This window comes from Xenopus laevis, chromosome 8L (assembly GCF_017654675.1).
Source record: "Xenopus laevis strain J_2021 chromosome 8L, Xenopus_laevis_v10.1, whole genome shotgun sequence".
Taxonomy (NCBI): domain Eukaryota; kingdom Metazoa; phylum Chordata; class Amphibia; order Anura; family Pipidae; genus Xenopus; species Xenopus laevis.
Genome location: NC_054385.1, coordinates 28,263,833 through 28,285,850, shown reverse-complemented (window position 1 = coordinate 28,285,850; position 22,018 = coordinate 28,263,833). Strand labels below are relative to the sequence as shown.

Genomic DNA, 22,018 nt, shown 5'->3' with positions numbered 1-22,018 from the left:
GAAACTTCCACTTAGTCCTGTGCTAGCTTGGAAATAAATGCTGAGAGGTATAGTAACATACAGAAATAACATGCAGACAGATCCAGCATGCTGAGTGATTTAATAACTCACACAGAGATGTGTTAGTGACGAGAGATATATCTGCACTTGAGAGGGGTATAATTTACATGCATGTAGGATGCCTTGTCTTGGAGAAAGGCAATCTTTATATTTTATGTCATGCTGAAATTTCATTTTGCCTGGCATTATAAGGCACAGGTGGAGAGCATGTCATGTAGCTCTTATCTTTGCTGCCTGAGGATAAGAGGAGTTATAGTTTGCTTGCAGCTCAGATTCCCCATCCAATTTAAAAGGGAGAATATACATCTTTTAAGACTTGGAATAATTTTATATTTATTTTTTATGATGGTGTAGCTTCTGCGCAAACCATATCGGCCTTCTTTGCATAATTTAATTTGTTGATTTAAGTGGGCGCTGCCATAATGTTTTTCCCACATCAGATGTATTTCATTTTTTTTTTTACCTCAAGAAGGTGCTGCTAAGTCTGAATGCCTCAGCTTAGTCAAGTGATCCAGAAGATGATGCTCATATTGATATGTGCTAGATAAGCAAAGCGCGAATGTTCTCTGCACCCTAATCTACAAATCTACAGTTCACTGTAAAACTTTAATTAGCACTGCATAAATACTATTTGTACCTCGGTCTTGCAAACTGTACTGCTTTGACAACTTGCAAATTGATACAAAACTTAGGAATTCATTGCAGATTTTAGGGATATTTTTTTGTGTGTGTCTGTTTTACAAGATGGTTATTTAGCAAGCCATTGGAGTAAAGTTATTTAGGTCTGTTTTTAAAGGTAAGTTCACATTTACATTTTGCAGGATATGTAGTGCAGAGTACATCAGATGTTGCAGGTTGTTTAATATCTAGTAGAATTTAATCAAAAGCAACTGGACATTTAAGGTGGTATGCAAGCAAGCAAGTTGCAAGCATTATTTAAAATGATGTCTTTGCGAATTTAGTACTGCTCCCAATGTAAAACCAGTCGGTGAATTTCACTAAGGGGCCGATTCACTAAGGGGCAGATTTACAAAATTCGAGTGAAGAATTCGAATGTAAAAAACTTCGAATTTCGAAGTATTTTTTGGGTACTTCGGCCATCGAATTGGTTAAATTCGTTCGAATTCGAACGATTCGAACGATTCGAAGTAAAAATCGTTCGACTATTTGACCATTCGATAATCGAAGTACTGTCTCTTTAAAAAATACTTCGACCACCTACTTCGGTAGATAAAACCTACCGAAGTCAATGTTAGCCTATGGGGAAGGTCCCCATAGGCTTGCCTGTGATTTTTTGATCGAAGGATTTTCCTTCGATCGTTGGGTTAAAATCCTTCGAATCGTTCGATTCGAAGGATTTAATCGTTCGATCGAACGAAAAATCCTTCGATCGATCGATCGCAGGATTTGCGCAAAATCGTTCGACTTCGATATTCGAAGTCGAACGATTTTAGTTCCCAGTCGAATATCGAGGGTTAATTAACCCTCGATATTCGACTATTGATGAATCGGCCCCTAAGGGTCGAATATCGAGGGTTAATTAACCTTAGATATTCGACTAGGAATTAAAATCCTTTGACTTCGAATATCAGAGTCGAAGGATTTAGCGCAGATAGTTTGATCGAACGATCGAAGGATAATTCCTTCGATCGAAGGATAATTCCTTCGATCGAACGATAAAATCCTTCGAATCGAACGATTCAAAGGATTTTAATCCAACGATCGAAGGAATATCCTTCGATCAAAAAAAGTTAGCCAAGCCTATGGGGACCTTCCCCATAGGCTAACATTGACTTAGGTAGCTTTTAGATGGCGAACTAGGGGGTCGAAGTTTTTTTTAAAGAGACAGTACTTCGACTATCGAATGGTCGAATAGTCAAACGATTTTTAGTTCGAATCCTTCAATTCGTAGTCATAGTCGAAGGTCGAAGTAGCCCATTCGATGGTCGAAGTAGCCCAAAAAAAACTTCGAAATTCGAAGCTTTTTAACTTCGAATCCTTCACTCAAAGTTTGTGAATCGGCCCCTAAGCAAAGGTTTAGAGTTACCGGCTCTGGAGTTTCATGAAATATTTTGTTGCTAAAAAGACTTTGCTCATGCAAAATTGAATTACATACCCTGTGAATGTTCACAAAAGCCATTTGTTTGCAATTGTTGCGACAAAGTCTATAATCAGTCGAAAAGGACACTAACGCAGGTTTTTTTTGCGCTACCAAAACATATCACATTCCCCCACTAGAGTTTTTCTTGAAAACGTTTCACCACTCATCCGAGTTGCTGTCCTCAAAGGTGTGCCCCTTTTTTCTTGAGATTTGCACATTTTGGATAGAGAGGACAGATGGTTTGAAAGAGGTGTGTAAGAGGCCATGTATGCCAAAGTGGAAAAACCATCCTGATCAAGGAGGGGGACTGCGACACCACTTGTCATCAACCTACAATGTCGCTTTGTCGTTTTAAGTGTACACGTCCATAGATGGATGCCATGTGGCATTTCTTTTGGTGTGGAAAAAAGTCATTACTCTGGCCCTTGCTAAATAGTCTTAAGAATAGTGGAGATGTTACCTACTGCAGACTTGTAATTGTAATGTACATGTCTGTAGGGCAGAGGCTGATAGAGGTGTAATATCTTTTAGGCTTATTCTAAAGAGGTCGGTAGAGGAGAAACACACTGGAGGTCCTAAGTGAATTTGCCGATAAAAGGGGTAAAAACTTCTGATTTTAGTAAAGATGATGTTAAGTTGGCAACTACACTTGATAGCAGAGGGATAGTCATATAACAGAAATGCAGCTTCAGAGCTGATAGAGGAGTCATATGCTGCAAGTCAAAGGCTAAGAAGTAATAGCCTACAGTGGAAAGTAGCGGAGTCGTAGTCTGTAGGCATGTTCTTTAACTTCACAGGATATTAGTCTGCAGGAAAACCATGGATTATCTGCATTCATTTTACAATGTAGAAGAGTTATGTGTGGGAGGCCCAAGTCAAGGGCACCTTGCTCTACCTTAAATTCTCGATTTGGACAGTACTCCATGAGCATGGGAAAATATCCTATAGCCCATGCCAATCAAGTGCACCTCAATCCACCTGGACCTTTTGGCCCATTGGAGGCCTGAGTTGGAGAGTACACCATGATACACTGAACATGGGAAGATATCTGGCCCATTTCATAGACTTTCCAGCCTTATGTCAATTATGTTGCAAGGGTTCTTTGTGTTTAATGTTTATTTTATTTTGTATGTGCAAGATCCTTGTCCCCATATTTATTCAAACCCCGTAAGTTCACCACCTTCAGTTTTGCCTATATTTTTTGGACTTTCCTAGAAAGTTCCAAAATAATACTAATAAATATAGTTTATATTTTGTATACTGTAAATGTCTGATATAAAAATGATCTCCCACATTCTCTTGCAGCTATCTTGCTTCCGCCATTTGTGTTCCTCACTCAGATAGGAGCATCCCATGAGTCATCTGTGCATAAACGCAACAGAAATACAGCTGGGATTTATCACGCGGTGGCTGGCTGTGTGACATCTTCCATATTATACTTCTGCTGTGCACTTAGCTATCAGATCATTATGAGAACATTTTTTTCCAGTTTATTTTATGCCTATGCAATAGAACTGCTATATAAGGCAAATATAGGTATTTTTGAGAACTAATCTCATGTTTTTTTGGGAAAATTCTCTCATGAGATTCCATTCAATACAAACATGTTACCTGAACAGTTTTTTGTTCAACTTTTTTCCGAAGACTAAATAGGGACCAGCTGTTTTCATCATTTTTATGTACTTATTATTTAGTGGCATATGGTTTGTGCCCCCTGGAAAAGAATCTGTTCCAGTTACAGCAACCCATTCTTTCTGTGTCATTAGAGATTCTTCTCTTCTGTGGCATATGTGTCGGGTGAAGCTGATGACCTGGAATTGTACTAAAATCTGGGAAATGTTTCAGCTAGTTAGGAACTACTGTATATCTATGACATGAGAATGCTTTGAAGGGATTTAGTGTTAAAATAAAAAATAAATAAAAAAGACTGGTGTGCCAATTCTGCCATCAGGGGGAGTCCTTTCAAGGGACCATGACTGGCCAGAGAGGTATACCTACCAATGGTCCAGATTCATGGAGCATGAATGGGGGTGTGAGTTGACATTGCATAAGGATTTATGTCATGTCTGGTTGGCAGGTTGTTTTGGGGATCAATTTTGGATTCTACATAGTTTGCACAAGACAGCCTCCAGGGGAGTATGGGCATACAGTGAGCCAAAAACCCAAAGTTGGTTGGTGCAGGAGACCTAAGACAGACAGGCCTATGTACAGAATCCCTAGCTTTTATTGGCCTGTGTATGACCTGAAGCCATATTGCTTTCCTATTCTTCCTCTTATAGCCTTTTTCATCATAGTAAAATTCAATTAAAATTTTAACTGCCCCTTTAAATACAGCAATTTTATTTAAGGACAGAGTTAGGCATTATTATGGTTACACATGTGGTCCTTGATGCAACAAGTAATCAAACCTGCCTGATCGACATCTGCTCGCTTTTCGGACAGATATTGGCTGGTTGTTTGGGTGGGCCGGTTGCTAACTTATGCACCTTGTAGTGGCGTAAATACCAGGGGGCAAATTTACTAAAGGGCGAAGTGACTAACGCTGGTGAATATTCGACAGTGTGACATAATTTCGGTACTGGCGCAAATTCACTAAAGGTTTCCATAGATGAAAAATCCGCTCGTTTGGCAACATCGCCAAACGAGTGGATCTTTCCCCAATATGCCATTAATGAGCATGGCTATATCGGGGTTAATTTGAACGTTCGGCCGTATGGCCAAACAATCCGATTGTGATGCACAATGGTCTCCGGCGGGAGAGGTCGGGTCAAAATCAAACCTGTCTGATTGACCAAACGACCGATCTCCGCCGGACAAAGATGTCGGCACTCTCTACACACAATCCGAAAATCGTACGAATCCTTGATTCGTACGATAGGATCTGTGCGTCTATGGCCAGTTTAAGATGCAGATTTTACTGAACGTTAACTCTTGCGCCAGACTTGCCTTCGGCGCCCTGGACGCAACTTTGCATGTTAGTGAATTAGCGTTGTCTGAGCCCTGGTGCACATCCTTCACCCAGGCCCATCAGTGGCAAGTTACGTTACTGGCTATGTGTCCAATATGATCAAAATTTCACTGGGCCTGGGACAGCAGTCTCACATTACCCCCAACCCCCAAGGTGGTTCTGCTGATAGTACTGGGTGCCAGCCATACAGGGATATTTTGAATCAGTTTGATTCATTACTTCACATTACACAAGTTTACGATAAATTAACCACCACAACAGTCCAACATTATTATAACAAATGAATAGCATGTTTACATTTTAAAACACTAGCCACCGAAGGCTGCATATAACAATTAACAACATCTTACAATAAATTAACCGTACCCCTCTTAACCAACCTGTTCTCCAGCCTAAGGCTAAGCCTCCACCAGCTATTTCCTCTCTTACTGTGCCTCCATCCCCTAAGCCTAGTCCCAGGCCTATCCGACACCAACCTCACCTTAACACTACAGCCCTATTTTTGGCTACCCAGTAGGGCAGCCCCACCATGCCAGAGCTGCGACTCTATGTCCAAACCATCCCTACAAGGCGGGTGGGAGGGGAACACTGACTGCTCCCGTGCAGTCATGAGGTTAGAAAGGTTCCCACACTTTCATCTCCTCTATTAAAACATTAAGTCCTTTCCACCTTTTTCCTTGCTGCTTCTATACTTCAACTCCCATACAACTCCCATACTTTCTTGCCTGTTACCCCACTCTCTTTACCTAACTCTGTCATGCCCCTTTCCATTCTACCTGTTCCACACTCACTCTATAGGGCTTCTGTATGCTTGGTTTTTCTGTAACAAAATTCATAGTCAATTTCCCTCTCTCTCAGTCAGAGCCAGCTTCCCTCCCCGGTTGTTTGCTAAGTGACAGATTCAGGATCATTATTAAATGAATTTGTAACAACACCTTTTCCCAGACTGAAAGCTCATTTGCCGGCTTTTTTCTCCCCCGTCACAATCTGTCATTGCAAGGTGAGGTTACCAGATCATGTGAAAAAAATTGGGGAAAGCTTTAAAAAAATTCAGTTGTTTTGTATTTAGCACAGCCCAGCAACTTGCATTTAGTAGCTCGGTGTCAAAGGGTGCCTATTCACTTCAGAAAAGCACCCATGTCCTGCTGTGCAGCTTGTCACTCTGGTATCAGTTGGTTTCCACCTGGGTGCCTCTCCGCTGGCCAAGAATATGCCCTTGTGTTCTATTAGCCTTAGAACTGTGCAAGACTTTTTATATGATTCTGTAACTTTTAAGCAATTGGATGTTTGTTCAAGTATGTTACCTGGTATCCAGAGTGCTCAAAACCTAGGTTTTTCCAGATAACGGATCTTTCTGTTATATTTATCCTCATACCTTACGTCTAATAGAAAATCATGTAAACATTAAATAAACCCAATAGGCTGGTTTTGCCTCCATTGAGGATTAATTATATCTTAGCTAATGCGTGCACACTCGCACAAGGAGATGCAGAATTACGGAGCCCTCTAGAGCACAGGGTGCAAATAGGGTTGCCATCTGGCTGGTAAAAATAACAGTTAATCCCAATGTAATAAATAGGGAAAAAAGAGAAATGTATAGGAAGGCCGGTATTCTTTCCAGAAAAGGTGGCCACCCTAGCAGCAAAGGAATCCTGGAATTACCAGCTGCTCTGTGGAGAGGTACAGAATACAGCTATGCCTTAGGTGCAAGTGCTCAGCAAATGAGCAGTAAAGGGCATGACAATAATTAACAATTGATTAAACCGTACCTTTTTTGGGTCAGACTTTTTGACTCCAAAAATAAAAAAAAAAGTTGCGGGGAAAAAAAAGCCTGACTTTTCCTACATTTGTTATGCTTCAAAACAATTCCAAATCTGAAAATACCGCCGCTAAAACCTGTTGAAATCATGTAGTCAATGGCAGATGTCCATTTCAGAATCCCTTTCTATGATGGGTTTTAGAGGTTTTTGGGTTTTTGTGTGACAATATGAATAAAAAAATCATAGTTATTGCGTGCCAAGTTGAAAAAGTATCAGTTTTGTGTCTTTTCCCTTTCATGCATTTTCAGTTCAGATCTTTTTAATACATTTCATGACATTTTCAGCGAAAGTGAGTTTAGTCGTGGTTTGAAAAACCACTAAAATGAGACCGTTGATAAATAGGCTTCCACTTTCCTTGCAGGACATTGATTCAAAATAAACTCACACCCTGATTTATCTACCCTCATTTATTTTCTGGTCCCGTAGAAAACATACAGTCGGGGTTTGACTGTAAATAATACAGTATTTTACCCTTAAAACTAAAGTCATGGCATAGCTAAAGTAGCAATTTATGTAAAAATGCAGGGCAGCATGCATCTACTTTATTGGCTGAAGTCATGGTTTTAGTCCACTATAAGTGCTGCCCTGCCTCAGGTAAGAAGACTGCCTAGCTCTTTTCTTGGGGTTTCATGTAATGGAAGGCACTAATAGAACCAATAAAACTTGCTCCATCTACACATTACTTGATGTGGCAGGATGTAAAAAAATGGATGAAATTATATGTATTTAATTTTTCTGCAAAATTGTTTTCATGTTGCAGCTTGCACCACTATTGTAATGTTCTATTATTAATTCAGGCTATATTGCTTGCAGCTCTTACATGATCCAGTATTGGACTAACCGGATTTATTTCCAAATCACATTCAATGCGTCACCCTGGAGACACTGCCATGTGAAACATTATATAGAGCAATATTGTTTGTAGCTGCAGGGAAATGCAATTGTATTTGTTCTGAATCTCAGATGGATTTTGTAATGCAGGCAATACTATAATATTTATTTATATTAGAACTGATTTGACCTCTCATATGAGGGCTGGGTTAGTCAATGGGCTACCTAGGAGACTGCTAGTTAATTTGGAAAATACAAAGCAGGGAGAAATAAATTTATATTTCACAAATGCAAATAAAGTGCAATTGGCCTAAGGAAGATTTGTCTATAACATTGTCATCACATTCACAAGAAGAATTTGGGCAAGGCATATGTCGGTAGGTTGCTCCAACAACCCCACCCCTTCTGTTAGTGAACAAATAATTGTTTCTTGATCTTACAGATTATTTCTTGCAGAACAAATAATCACATTGGTCTAGCTTGCCCATATATGTATGTCTTCAAATTACTCCTGTAGTCCATCTAGAAAACAAAAGGGAAGAGAGAAGATGAAGACAGGAAACCAACTATATGGGCAAAATTATAAGGAAGTATATTGTGTAAAGCTGGTTCTCTCCTTGCAGCTATAATAGCCTCCAAATATCTAGGAAGGCTTTTCTCTAAAGCTTTAGTGAGGTTGGGCCTTGATGTTGGTGATTAAAGGTCCCCATACATGGATACATCCGCTCGTTTGGCGATGTCGCCAAACGAGCGGATCTCCCTCCGATATGCCCACCTTGAGGTGGGCAATATCGGGCAGATCCGATCGTGGGCCCTAGGGCCCAACGATCGGATCCTAGCATTCGGCAAACGGGCGATCGGATCGCGGGACCGCATCAACGAACAGATGCGGCCGCGATCCGACGGGATTTTTAAACCCATCCGATCGAGATCTGGCCGACTTTCGGCCAGATCTCTATCGGGGAAGCCCGTCGTGGGCCCCCATACACGGGCCAATAAGCTGCCGACACAGTCTGTCGGCAGCTTTTATCGGCCCGTGTATGGCCACCTTAAGCCTGAGTTACAGTTGCAATTCATCCAACTGATGTTTTTTTTACTTGAGGTCTGGACTCTGTACAGGCCAAGTTCTTCCCTCCCGATCTCAGCATATACATTCTGTATGGGTATTGCTTTGTTTGTGAGGCATTACTGTGCTGAAACAATAAAGAGTTGTCCCCATAGACTTATGTGCGCTGTAGCCTTTTTGCTTTCACCGGAACCATGGACCCCAGCCCAAAACAGTCCACCTCCGCTGAATTTTACCGTCGGCGTTATGCATTCAGGAAGGTAGTGTTCTCCTGGCATCTGCCAAACCCAGTCTTTCATCAAACTGCCTGAGTGTTCCAACTCAATTTTAGATGGAGTGTCTGGATACTTTTAAAAGGTGTCCAAGTCCTTTGATCATTTAGAGTATATGTATAACTACAACCTATTTAGACAGTAACATATAAAAACCAAAGATATTGCAGGACTTGTCTGCACCAAGTATTTTTGATAGCAATATGCAAATATCCTCTTTCTCTCACAGAGCCTGATAAACTGTGTGTAGCTGGCATATTTCTAGCACCACAGTCTATTCTGTTTTATTAGAGCTCTCTACTAGAAGGATTGGCCAGGTTTCTGTACTTGGGAGTCCTATGGAGAGATTTTGGAGGACAAAAAAAAAGAGCAAACATTTTTTTTTCTATTGCTCTGAAAAGAATAAATCCTCTTTGTAACATGAGGATATTTAGGCAAAATTCAGTGCAGTTATGAGGATTTTCAGCTAGCATTATGTTACCATGCTGGTGGCACAAAGCAGATAACATTTGCATGTCATTTTTCCACAGTCCAATTTTCAAATCCAGAATTATCTGGGCTTTTATGCCATAATGCCAGTTCTTGATTTGGTATGCAAAACCTGCCTGTCTAATTTACAGCGAATTTTCGCTTTCTCTGATGAAGGGAGCATACTCCTGGAACCAAATTAAAAAAAAGGAATGAAGAGCACATGGATGGGAGAGTGACAAGAAAGTCTATTTGAAAAGGAATCTTTAAATGATTATTGCATTATCTTGCTTTTCAGAAGCATGATTATTATTCATTGTTTCAGCCTCCTTGAATAATTGACACTAATGCATTAGTTACCTTGGGAATTTTTATTAGGTTAGATAGTAGAACAGAAATAAACACGTTTCTGTTGGTACAGGTATGGCACCCTTATAACATTTGGGACCATGAATTTTCCAGAGAATGAGTATTTTTGTATTGTCTTAAAGGTGGATGAAAGTCTAAAACAGTGAGCCTTTTATTCCTGGTATCTGTCTTGATGCCCTGGGTGGGCACATGCTCATTACAGCATTTTTATTAGATCTTTCTGCACCTTGAATCAGCAGTAGGGGAGAAAATGACATGTGGAATGTACCTTTTACTTTTAAAGAAGAAGTGGCACCAGTTATAAAGGCAGAGATGTTTAGTAAGTGGGAGGTGCCTTATAAAGTACCCCCCAGTGTGTTAGGCCTTTTTTCTCTTTTAAAGCTTCTAAAACATTTGAACATACAGTGTCATTGTGGGATTGTTATGTTTAGCCTTCAGCATTGGTTCATGCAAGCTTTATTATTGGTATTATTATTATGACTATTAGTCACGTGGTGCTGTCATCTGTCACCTGCTGAACTAGAAGATGCATTGCTGTTTGGATAAAGGGTTTCCAGATGATAGATCCTGTGTCTGTAATATTGTATCTCTGATATATGTATACTGTATATAAAAATATTACAATATATTATAAAAAAATCATATATTATATAAAACTCATAGGAATGTGTTTGTATCAAAGAGGTGCTGCACTCTAAATATTTACATCCAATAGCCCCAGAAGCCGCCCCTAGCCCCGCAAACCTTCGTGAAGCCAACTCTCTGACACTGCTAATGGATCTTTTGCGGTTGTTTCAGTCACGATGGGCTGGGGGGGCGCAATGAAAACAGGACTCCAGCCTATGAAATTTCACAGGGCTTTGGGGGGCTTTTGATGTAAATATTTAACGTGCAGCACCTTTTTAAAACGGACACGTGCGATTTTTACAGGAACATGTCAGTATTGCTTTAAGGAGTCGCAGAACCATTCAATGCATAAAGGTACAATATAATGTATAAAATTACATGAAATAAAAGTGCACACAGGGAGGACAAGTCATAATACATACAATAAATATACACAGTGCACAGAGCTCATATAAGGACACAAAGCTTCAGTGCTATGCGGTAAGAGAAACAGTAGGAATGAGGTCCCTGTCCTGTAGAGCTTACAGTCTAAGTAGGTAACATACAGACAAAAATTGTAGGGGAAAAGTGCACAAGGTAAATTGTCCCATTTCTCTAATGCTCAGTCCTTCACTGAATGGGTCACTGTTGCAGGGAGAGAAAGGTTTATGGCATCGCATTAAATTGGTTGTTCACCTTTAAATTAACTTTTATTATGAGGTAGAGCGTTATATTCTGACAAGTTGCAAATGGTTTTCATTTTTTTTTATTTGTGGTTTTTGAGTTATTTATATTCTTGTTCAGCAGCTCTCCAGTTTGCAATTTCAGCAATCTGGTTGCTAGGGTTTAAATTACCCTAGCAACCCTGCATTGATTTGAATAAGAAACTGGAATGTGTATATTGTAGATGGTCTAAATAGAAAGATGAGTGACAATAATACATTTGTAGCTTAACAGAGCATTTGATTTAAGATGGGGGTCAGTGACCCCCATTTGACAGCTGGAAAGAGTCAAAAGAAAACATTTAAAAACGATAAAGAATGAAGACCGATTAAGAAGTTAGAATTGATTGTTCTATAACATAGTAAAAGTAAATTTATTGGTGACCCACCCCTTTAATACCAGCATTATCAGACATTTCTAGTAACTCTTGTCTGTACTAGATAGATTTATTTCACTTTTCTTCTTTCCTGTCGCTGCTCACAAAAAGAATGGTACACATGATTTTTTTTTTTATTTCCAAAGTAAAAATTGTTCCTTCAAATTTCTTTTGTGTGCCTCTGCTCTGAAGATAATACGTGAAAGCTTGAAATGCAGCCCATAAAAGGTTAAAACGCGGTTTGCCAGGAGAAAAAGTTATTGTATGGTGCCATGAAAGCCCTGACGGGTTTCACTCCACTGCCTTCTTCTTCCCCAGAGCAGCGAGCTGAGACTGGATGAGCTTTCATGCTGCATTCCGTGTTTTGATTTAGACCATCCCTGTACCTAGAGAAACAGAAGGAGCTGCTCCTTCGCAAGTGACAGCAGACCTCTATCTTCTTCTTTGAGATCATATCCATAGAAACCTTACTGTATGTGTCCTTCCTTTCTAAATCACGGTGGTTACCAAAGCAACCAATTAGCAATTAGTTTGGATCAGTCTATTGCCCCCGGAGTGATGTAATTGGTACTCACCTGATCCCTTGGCACCTTTTGTGCATCTCTACATTATCATCAAAATAAACATGTCAGAAAAATGTGGGGGGAAAAAAGAATATTTCAAAAGGGACTTTTGTACTCGTGTCAAGTTCTACCATTGTAATTCCACTCACGCAGCGTGACGAGGACTTAATCAGATAAAGTAGTGGAGTAGGAAAGATAAGAAAGGTGAAGGAAATTAAAGAAAAGAGAGAGACGCAGCCAGCAAATAATTCAGTGGGCAACATGATATTATTGACAGAAACCTTCAACTACTCTGTAAGCAGTTCAATAATGGCACTCATAAGTAAGTGCCTAGGGCAGCAGGTTCAGGGTGGGTGGAAGAGACATGCAGCAAAAAAATTAAGATTAAATATAGTGATATATGAAATCAACAACTCCCTGCGATGTCAGACTCCAGTAGCCCCTCAATCTCTGTAACATCGAGTGCTTGACGAAGGCACTGCTAGCCAAAACATTGTACAGGTATGGGATTATCCAGAAAGCTCGGGACCTGGGGGTTTCCGGATAATAGATCTTTCCATAATTTGGATCTCCACACCTTAAGTCTACTAAAAAATAATTGAAATATCAAATGGACCCAATAGGATTGTTTTTCCTCCCATAAGGATTCATTATAGCTTAGTTGAGATCAAGTACAAGGTACTGTTGTATCATTATAGCAAAAAAAAAAAAATATAAAAATCATTTTTAAATGTTTGAATAATAGGTGATTAAAATGAAGTCTGTGGGAGATGGCTTTCCCATAATTGGGAACTCTCTGGATAATGGGTTTCTGGATAATGTATGCCATATTCGTACTGCGTTTTTGCCATTATTGAACCAAATCGGTGATTCTCCATTTTTATACCCATCAGCCGCGAGTTTGCTGCCTCTCCATAAGCATAGGCCATTGTGTATTAATATCATTCTAACACATGTTGGACTGGCCAATTATTCCGTAAATATGGCACTTGTGTCTCGCATTGTCTGACCTTTTCATTGATCAAAACCTCATGCACTTCAGAGACATCCATCAAGTCGCTTTACTTATGGACTCCCAGAGGCCTTTCTACAATCCTTTTAATAACTGGATTTGAGCTGGCAATAAACAGCTGCACATACAGTAACATTCTCATCTGTGCTGATCACAGCGAGGGGCCTTTTATCCTGACTTGTCCGACGTTTAACCCTGGAGACAAGTCCTGAACTGGAGTTGTCTCAATTAGAGGAAAGGTATTTTCCTTTCAGATGCTAAAATCCTTCTATAGAGGAATAAAGAACAATAATCTATTCTAGCAGGAAGCCAGTGATCTTCTCATTAATTTATTATAAGGCAGAGCCAATGTAATAGGCTTTAGTACAATATGTGACAAAATAGCATTATAAAAGAGAGAGACCTATAGACCAAGTGTGAGACAACTACAAATAAGTACACTGCATTGCTGGAGTATAAATCCCCTTCTTAGCTACATGTTCTGGATTTTCTCCATAACAAAGTGTTAAAGGCTGCTGTAGTGATGAAGGCAACATTTTTTAATATTTGATAAATACTGTATGTGATTAAAATGAAGTCTGTGGGAGATGGCTTTCCCATAAAAAATCGGTTTGCTCTTTTGAAAAATAGATTTCAGTGCAGAATTCTGATGGAGCAGCACTATTAAGTGATGCATTTTGAAAAAAACATGTTTTCCCATGACAGTATCCCTTTAATCTGGTTTAGAGAATTATATAGCAATGCAGTGTACTTATTTGTAGTTGTCTGTCACATGGTCTATATGTCTTTCTCTATTGTACTAAAGCCTATTACATTGTCTCTGCCTTATAATAAATTAACGAGAAGATTATTTAATATTTACACAATTTTTAGAAGACAATGTATGGTGATCCAAATTACAGAAAGACCCTTTATTTGGAAAACCTCAGGTCCAAAACATTCTGGTTAATAGGTCCTATACCTTTATGACCTACTATAATTTGTGTTGTAGCAAGCTACCTGTTGGGACCAAGTACAGTGTACATAAACAATTCTTCTAGTTGGATGCTCAGCATTCCTGGTCATGCAACATCTCTCATTGCTGACTGGTTTTAGCATTCTGTTAGCGTCCTTCAATACCTAATTACATATACCACCCATTTACAATTCTGGGGCCATGAATCAAGGGTCAAGCTGTTCTTGGGGGTCACTCAGATGCACCTTTTTGTGAGATGCAGGCCATATATAGAACTAGAAATTGAGTGTATAGATCTGCTGAGCAACAAAACGCCCTGACACCTCTCCACTTTGCTGTTTTTCTTTAGAAATCCAGGTTGTGATACATTTATAGATTAAAATACCATAATGATCTTGGAAGGTTGCTCAGAGGTTGTAGAAACTAATTTTGCTTTATATAAATATAAATATCTGTTTATATATGAATTCAAAGCTGCTTTGCTGCATGAATCTATTAATGATTAAGATCTGATTCACTATTTGTCTACTCCAGTCTTTTGTTTATCAACCAAGTTTACTGTTACAGGTATGGAAACCCGTTATTCAGTAAGCTCAGAATGACAAGAAGGCAATTTCCCATAGACTCCATTTTATCCAAATCATCCAATTTAAAATAAAAAAGATTTCCATTTTCTCTGTATTAATAATACAGTTGGTCCTTGATCCCAACTAAGATATAATTAATCCTTATTGGAAGCAAAACCAGCCTATTGGGTTTATTTAATATTTACAGGAGTTTCTAGTAGACTTAAGGTATGAAGATCCAAATTGCAGTAAGACCTATAATCCGGAAAACCCCAAGTCCCGAGTATTCTGGATAACAGGTCCCATACTTGTATAAGTTTTCAAAATGGAATATGTTACTGGCATCCAAGTCTTGTTGGCTTTTCTTACATTTATTTCAGAGTTAAGGGAAAATATAAGAACGACAACCAGTCTGTGAATTTAAAATACAATTTCCTGAGATGTTTGAAGCTAGACATGGTTCACGTTGTGCTGAGCTTTTGTCTGTAATAATAATATATTGTGTAATTTTATTTTTTTTACTATCAAATCCATGTTTTATGTTGGCAGTTTCCTGTCACTGTATAATTCCTGTTCTATTCAGCACCTCCTTTACGGTGAATATATTATGCATTGGTATATGGAAGCATAAAACCTGTCTGACTAATTAGAGCTGCTAGGGCTGTGTCAGTAGAAGGGTGCTGTATATTATAGGTTTGTTCTGTCTGTTTGAGAAACTATTCATCTTTTTTAATCATTGTTTTGTGAATGTTTGCTTTACAAAGCTGATATTTGTCTCCCACCAGTTGCTATCGATGCACCAGTTTCTATATATGACCACATCTAAACCCAAATCTGTTATGTAGTAATTTCCCTGACAGCACATTATAATTATAAAAAAAATGTAGGCACCATACAGTGAAGAATTTGTTATAGCAGGCCCTACCAGCTGCCAGTATTCATGGTAAGATGGATATACAAACCATTTTGGAGTGAAAAACACATGGACTGGTAAAATAGTAATGAAAGTGATACAAATAGTAATCTAATATAAGGTGGCCATCACCAATGTATTGAGCCAAAGGTCAATTTGAACTAATCTGTATTAAAAAAAAATGTCTAGTGTGATCTTCCTCTATAAATGGTTATACAGCCTAGAAAATCTTTCTACTTCAGGGATTGGAATAAATCTGATTCATAGTATGTTCCTTTTAATTAACAGTATTTCAGTAGTGAAGACCAAAATCTGCTTAATGGGATTTTAGGATTATATACCCCCCAATTAACCTCTACTGCCATCTACATTTAATTGGCTGTGCATATCTACAGCTCAGGTTCAGAGTTTTACTGGCTAATATATATTTTGCAGCTTGGGTATTTCTAGTATGTTGTATATGTGAAGTCAATGTATGTGTTATTAGTTTCAGCAATTCTATTGCCCTATCTACTTAAGGAATCATCAATAGTGATGGGCGAATTTGGGGTGTTTCGCTTCACCGACAAATTTGCAAATTTCCCGTGAAATTCGTGAAACGGCGAAAATTTTGCGAAACTGCGCCATCGTTCGTTTTTGGTGCCTGGCGTCCATTTTTTGAACGACATGGCTGTTCGCTCCTGGAGCTCCCTCCAGGTGCGAGGGTCCTAGCGTTGGCAGGGGGCAATTTTTTTTTTAAAAAAAAAAAGCTGCTGTTACCCCTAACCAGAGTATGTGCTCTATTAGCCTGCACTTTTGGTTGGGTATAATATATTTTGACAAAAGGTGACCTTTAAAGGGATACTGTCATGGGAAATTTTTTTTTTAAAAAAATGCATCAGTTAATAGTGCTGCTCCAGCAGAATTCTGCACTGAAATCCATTTCTCAAAAGAGCACAAACAGATTTTTTTATATTCAATTTTGAAATCTGACATGGGGCTAGACATATTGTCAATTTCCCAGCTGCCCCAAGTCAGCTGGGAAAAAAATATGTTTTCTGATGACAGGATCCCTTTAAGGTATGGTGAAAGACTACTTATCCAAAAACCCTTGGTTCTGAGCATTCTGGATACTAGACTCTATACATGTACTGTGAATGGATTCCTTTTCGAGCAAGTTATGTGACGGCTGCAAGGGTCATTTTCTGAACCTCAAAATGACTGCCAACTATGTATGGCTACTATTATAAAAAATGGTTCTTGATTGTGCTTGGCTTGGTGATGGTAGATTTGCTAATTCTGTAACAGGAAAACAAAGGTCATTAAATTGTTCTCATATCTTATCTTTTCTTATATTTTTCAGGTCTGTACAGTTCAATGGACAGTTGGATGATTGTACCTAACATCAAGCAGAACCATTACACTGTACATGGGCTCCAGAGCGGCACACGGTACATTTTCCTGGTCAAAGCCATTAACCAGGCTGGCAGCAGGCACAGTGATCCTGCAAGACTGAAGACTAACAGTAAGTATCTTATGAGTTAGAAGAACCTGGCATCAGTGTTAAATCCTAGAATGACTATGGAACATCTGTAGAGACATATTTACATAAGAATAATTAACTCATGTTCTTGTAGAACTGTGCTACAGGGTGATAAATATACTGCCATAAATGCACCTCTTACTACATATTACATAGGAAGTTGCCCCTACTACTAAAAGCACAATTCCTGTTTGGCTGGTTGCACCCCAGACTGGTAGGCCTTGTAACATTTAACAATGTCCCTTAACACTTATGTGTCTTATAAGTCCCACGAGGGAAAAGTGTAAGCTCCACAGGGGCAGGTGAATGAATTCATGAGAATGATGTATATTTGCTGTACCGTGATGTGGAATATGTTTGTGCTATAGAAATAAAGAATAATATCAATAGCACTGATTGACAGATTGACAGACAAAACTACTGGATCTTAGACGAAATGTATTTCTTTACCTATATGACCAAAGAAATATGGAGTAATGTAATCAAAGGTGTAAAGTTTGCTACTGCTCTAGTAACCCATTAGCAGTGAACAATACTGATAGTGGTGAGCAATACTGATTGAAAATGCACTGAATCCACTTCTTTTTTTTTTGGGATTCAGCTGAATACTGAATCTTTTGTACAGGATTTGGAGAAATTGCAAACTGAATCCGAGCCCTAATTTGCATATCCAAATCAGTGTTCTGATTGATTTAAAAAACATGCAAAAAATTTTCTATAGTTAAAATTGTTGTACTTCTTTTAGGGGGGTATTTACTCAAATTTTTCCCATGTTTTGTATGAAATTAAAGTCGACCTAACTCCCATCCAAGAATCTACTTCATATATCAAAAAATCAGCTAGAAAAAGTCAGTGCGGGAAAAGCCTCGACAAAATCGTACAACCTGCTTCGTGGTATAATAAAACTCGAAAAATTAAAGTTTTTTTTTCCGCTAAAAATTCGAGATTTTCCCCTGTAAAAACTCGACCAGAAAAAATTGAGGTTTAGTAAATAGACCACTTAGTGTTCAGATTTGGTTTGCTGTGTACTTAAATTTGCCTGAGTACAATACTGATGAAAAAGGCTCCTGGATTAGGTGCATCCTTAACCTAAAACTGGGCAAATGTTGCATCTATTATTGCATAACCCTATTCGGGAATAGGATCTGTTATTTGAAAACCTGTTTTCCAGAATGTTTCGCAATTGTGGGAAGGCAACCCCCTTGCATTCCATTTTAATCAAATGATTCAAACATTTACAAATAAATTCTCTTTTCTCTGTAATAATAAAACAGTTCCTTTTACTTGATCCCAACTAAGATATAATTAATCCTTATTGGAAGTAAATTCAGCCTATTGGTTTTAATCAACGTTTAAAAGATTTTTAGCAGACTTAAGGTATGGAGATCCAAATTACGGAAAGATCTGGAAAACCTCTAGGCCCGAGCATTCTGAATAACAGGTACTATACCGTAGCCTGTAATTGTCTTTTATCACAATGATACTTCTTATGGCCCTGTTTATGTCTTTTTCTCTGCCTCTAATGATATCACTGTGTGTATATATATATATATATATATATATATATATATATATATATATATATATATATATTATATATATATATATATATATATATATATATATATATATAAACCAAAATACTGTACAAAAACCACACTCACAGGACTTTATAAAGGTGCAAAAAAGATCTGTTTATTTCTTTACGACGTTTCGGCTTCTATTACTGAAGCCTTTCTCAAGTGGTGTCTTGAGAAAGGCTTCATTAATAGAAGCCGAAACGTCGTAAAGAAATAAACAGATCTTTTTTACACCTTTATAAAGTCCTGTGAGTGCGGTTTTTGTACAGTATTTGGGTTTACATAATTTTTGAATACTGCACCCAGGCAGCTGTTTTTGTATGCACGAGTGCTCCAGTTTTGTGAGAATATATATATATATATATATATATATATATATATATATATATATATATATATATATATATACAGTATCTGTGCTAAGAATAACCTGATTAAGGTAAATATATAACCAAGCATCTTGCCACTTCTGTCCTTTAAATAGCAATGACATAAAAATATGCAGCACACTTTAGGACTTTATCCTCCACAAATGAACACATTTCCCTTCATGTTTTATCTGGCCTGTTAAATACCTATTGACATATCAGGCTTCTAGGTTATTCTTAGCACAGTATCTGTGCTAAGAATAACCTGATTAAGGTAAATATATAACCAAGCATCTTGCCACTTCTGTCCTTTAAATAGCAATGAATAGCAAATGAACACATTTCCCTTCATGTTTTATCTGGCCTGTTAAATACCTATTGACATATCAGGCTTCTATTACTGAAGCCTTTCTCAAGTGGTGTCTTGAGAAAGGCTTCATTAATAGAAGCCGAAACGTCGTAAAGAAATAAACAGATCTTTTTTACACCTTTATAAAGTCCTGTGAGTGCGGTTTTTGTACAGTATTTGGGTTTACATAATTTTTGAATACTGCACCCAGGCAGCTGTTTTTGTATGCATGAGTGCTCCAGTTTTGTGAGAATATATATATATATATATATATATATATATATATATATATATATATATATATATATATATATATATATATACAAATATTAACAAACCGCACTCCAGGGTCTTTGTCCTCTGTGCAAAAAGGTGAGACTTTATTTCAACGTTTCCGAAACGTTGAAATAAAGTCTCACCTTTTTGCACAGAGGACAAAGACCCTGGAGTGCGGTTTGTTAATATTTGTATATATAATTTTGTGGAAGCCTGCACCCAGGCATTGGACCAAGTTGGTTGGGAGTGCACCAGGCCGGATCTGTTTATATATATATATATATATATATATATATATATATATATATATACAGTATCTGTGCTAAGAATAACCTGATTAAGGTAAATATATAACCAAGCATCTTGCCACTTCTGTCCTTTAAATAGCAATGACATAAAAATATGCAGCACACTTTAGGACTTTATCCTCCACAAATGAACACATTTCCCTTCATGTTTTATCTGGCCTGTTAAATACCTATTGACATATCAGAACAATTCAGCCCCACCAAATCAGCTCAGAGAGGTTGTGAATTTTCTATTTAAAAAAAAAAAAAATTTCCCGACACTAGTAAGAGAGAGAGAGATAGAAGAGCTATTTGCAAGAACTTTTTAATGTAATTCTATCTCTCCAGGTGAGGAAATGATTCTGCCCTTGTATCTACTGAATGGTGGCACGCATGCACGCATTTTCCTTCCCACCAGAACGACAATAATAGCCGTCTGTAAAAGCCTCAACACTCAATAAGGATTTCAAATCAGAGGCCTGACAAGGCAAATGCAGAGCGTGCAGGTCCATTTAGCAACGAGGCTGTATCTTTAGATGGCAATAGATTTATCTGACTGCAGCTAATGGCGATTTTCTTTTCCTTTTTAGTTTTGGCATGTATTGTATACACTAACTACATAATAGGATTTAGCCATTTATTTAACAATAAGGCAGCATCCTTTATTGCAGATAATATAGATAATCTCTCTTATCATACACTTCTTATTGGAGTTTCTTTTGTCTGTTATCTCTTCCACCAACATGTGCATTGCCATTTCTTTATAATTTCTTCTTGTTATTCCTTTCCATTGTACTTCTCCTGAAATATATTTAATGGCATCAGATGTTACCTTCTTTTTTGTGTTTGCAAGAGGCTGTATACTTCTGCATCTGTATTCCACCTACTGATCCAACCATTAACCCTTTCCTTATATATCACACATCAACACTATTGGGTCCTGCCTACTAAGGTTTCCCATTGAAGAGGCGAGGGAAGGCTGGAAAGGTGTATAAGAGACACATATTGATTGCTGAAGACCATCATGCATTATACCCTCTTAGAAAAGCTTACTTGGAGAGGTGCTTCTATGGGGGGCATCTGAGGGTTGAAGGCAATCGAAATTTGTTGATAAAATTTTCTCAGCTCGGAGTAATTGAATCGAACCGAAAACTCAAATCAAATTCGGTTTGAATTAGAAAAACTCGATTCAAATTTAAATAACTTGAATTTCAGGAAGGATGCAAACATCACCAAATTGATCCCTGGACCTCTCCCATTGACTTATACAGCAATTTAGCAGTTTTATCGGGGAACTATCACGAAAATGTATTATAAATTTCAGCATACTGAAATAAGAAACTTTCTAAATACATTCAATTACAAATCATGTACAGTTTCTGAAATAATAAAGTTCATCTTCACTATTCCTCTCTCAGCATCTATTTCTCTTTATTTTCTCTTCATGCAGCAGTTGGGTGTCAAATAGTCATTGATAGTTAGGTCCAATATATCTTATAGGGGGGTTCCTTTTGCTTAATATGTATTAGAGCTCATTCTATTCATGCAGGATTTGTGCAAAAGGCAGTCATTTTGTTAGATTTTGTTTGTACTGGAATCAGTTATTTGAGTGAACTCTAACACATGGCTTAATGCAGAAGTAAAGAAAGAAAGAAGAGAAAGGCATTTAAAAACTACAAATCTGTTGGGACAGAAGCTGCATTTAATGAATATAAACACTGTAATAAATGTTGTAAATCAGCAATCCGGAAGGCAAAGAAAGGAAATGAAGAGTTAATTGTGGTGGAGGTGAAAACTAACCCTAAAAAGTTTTTTAAATATATTAATAGTAAAAAGATGCAGGTTGAGAGCATTGCTACATTAAATAATGGTACCAGTATGATTGTAAGTTATACAGAAAAGGCAAATGTGCTAAATCAGTTCTTTTCTTCAGTGTATACAATAGAGGAGTCTGAGTTCCAAGGCTC

The 22,018-nt window shown here is 37.9% G+C and overlaps 1 protein-coding gene across 4 annotated transcripts in view; it reads left to right on the top strand.

Annotated features, from left to right (window-relative positions):
• Positions 1-22,018, top strand: part of mid2.L (midline 2 L homeolog) — a 191,309-nt gene that overhangs the window by 107,618 nt on the left and 61,673 nt on the right. For all 4 annotated transcript variants that reach the window (XM_041571881.1, XM_041571880.1, NM_001190884.1 and 1 more), the window contains 1 exon segment: positions 17,012-17,173. In XM_041571881.1, coding sequence (XP_041427815.1) covers positions 17,012-17,173 — 162 coding nt within the window.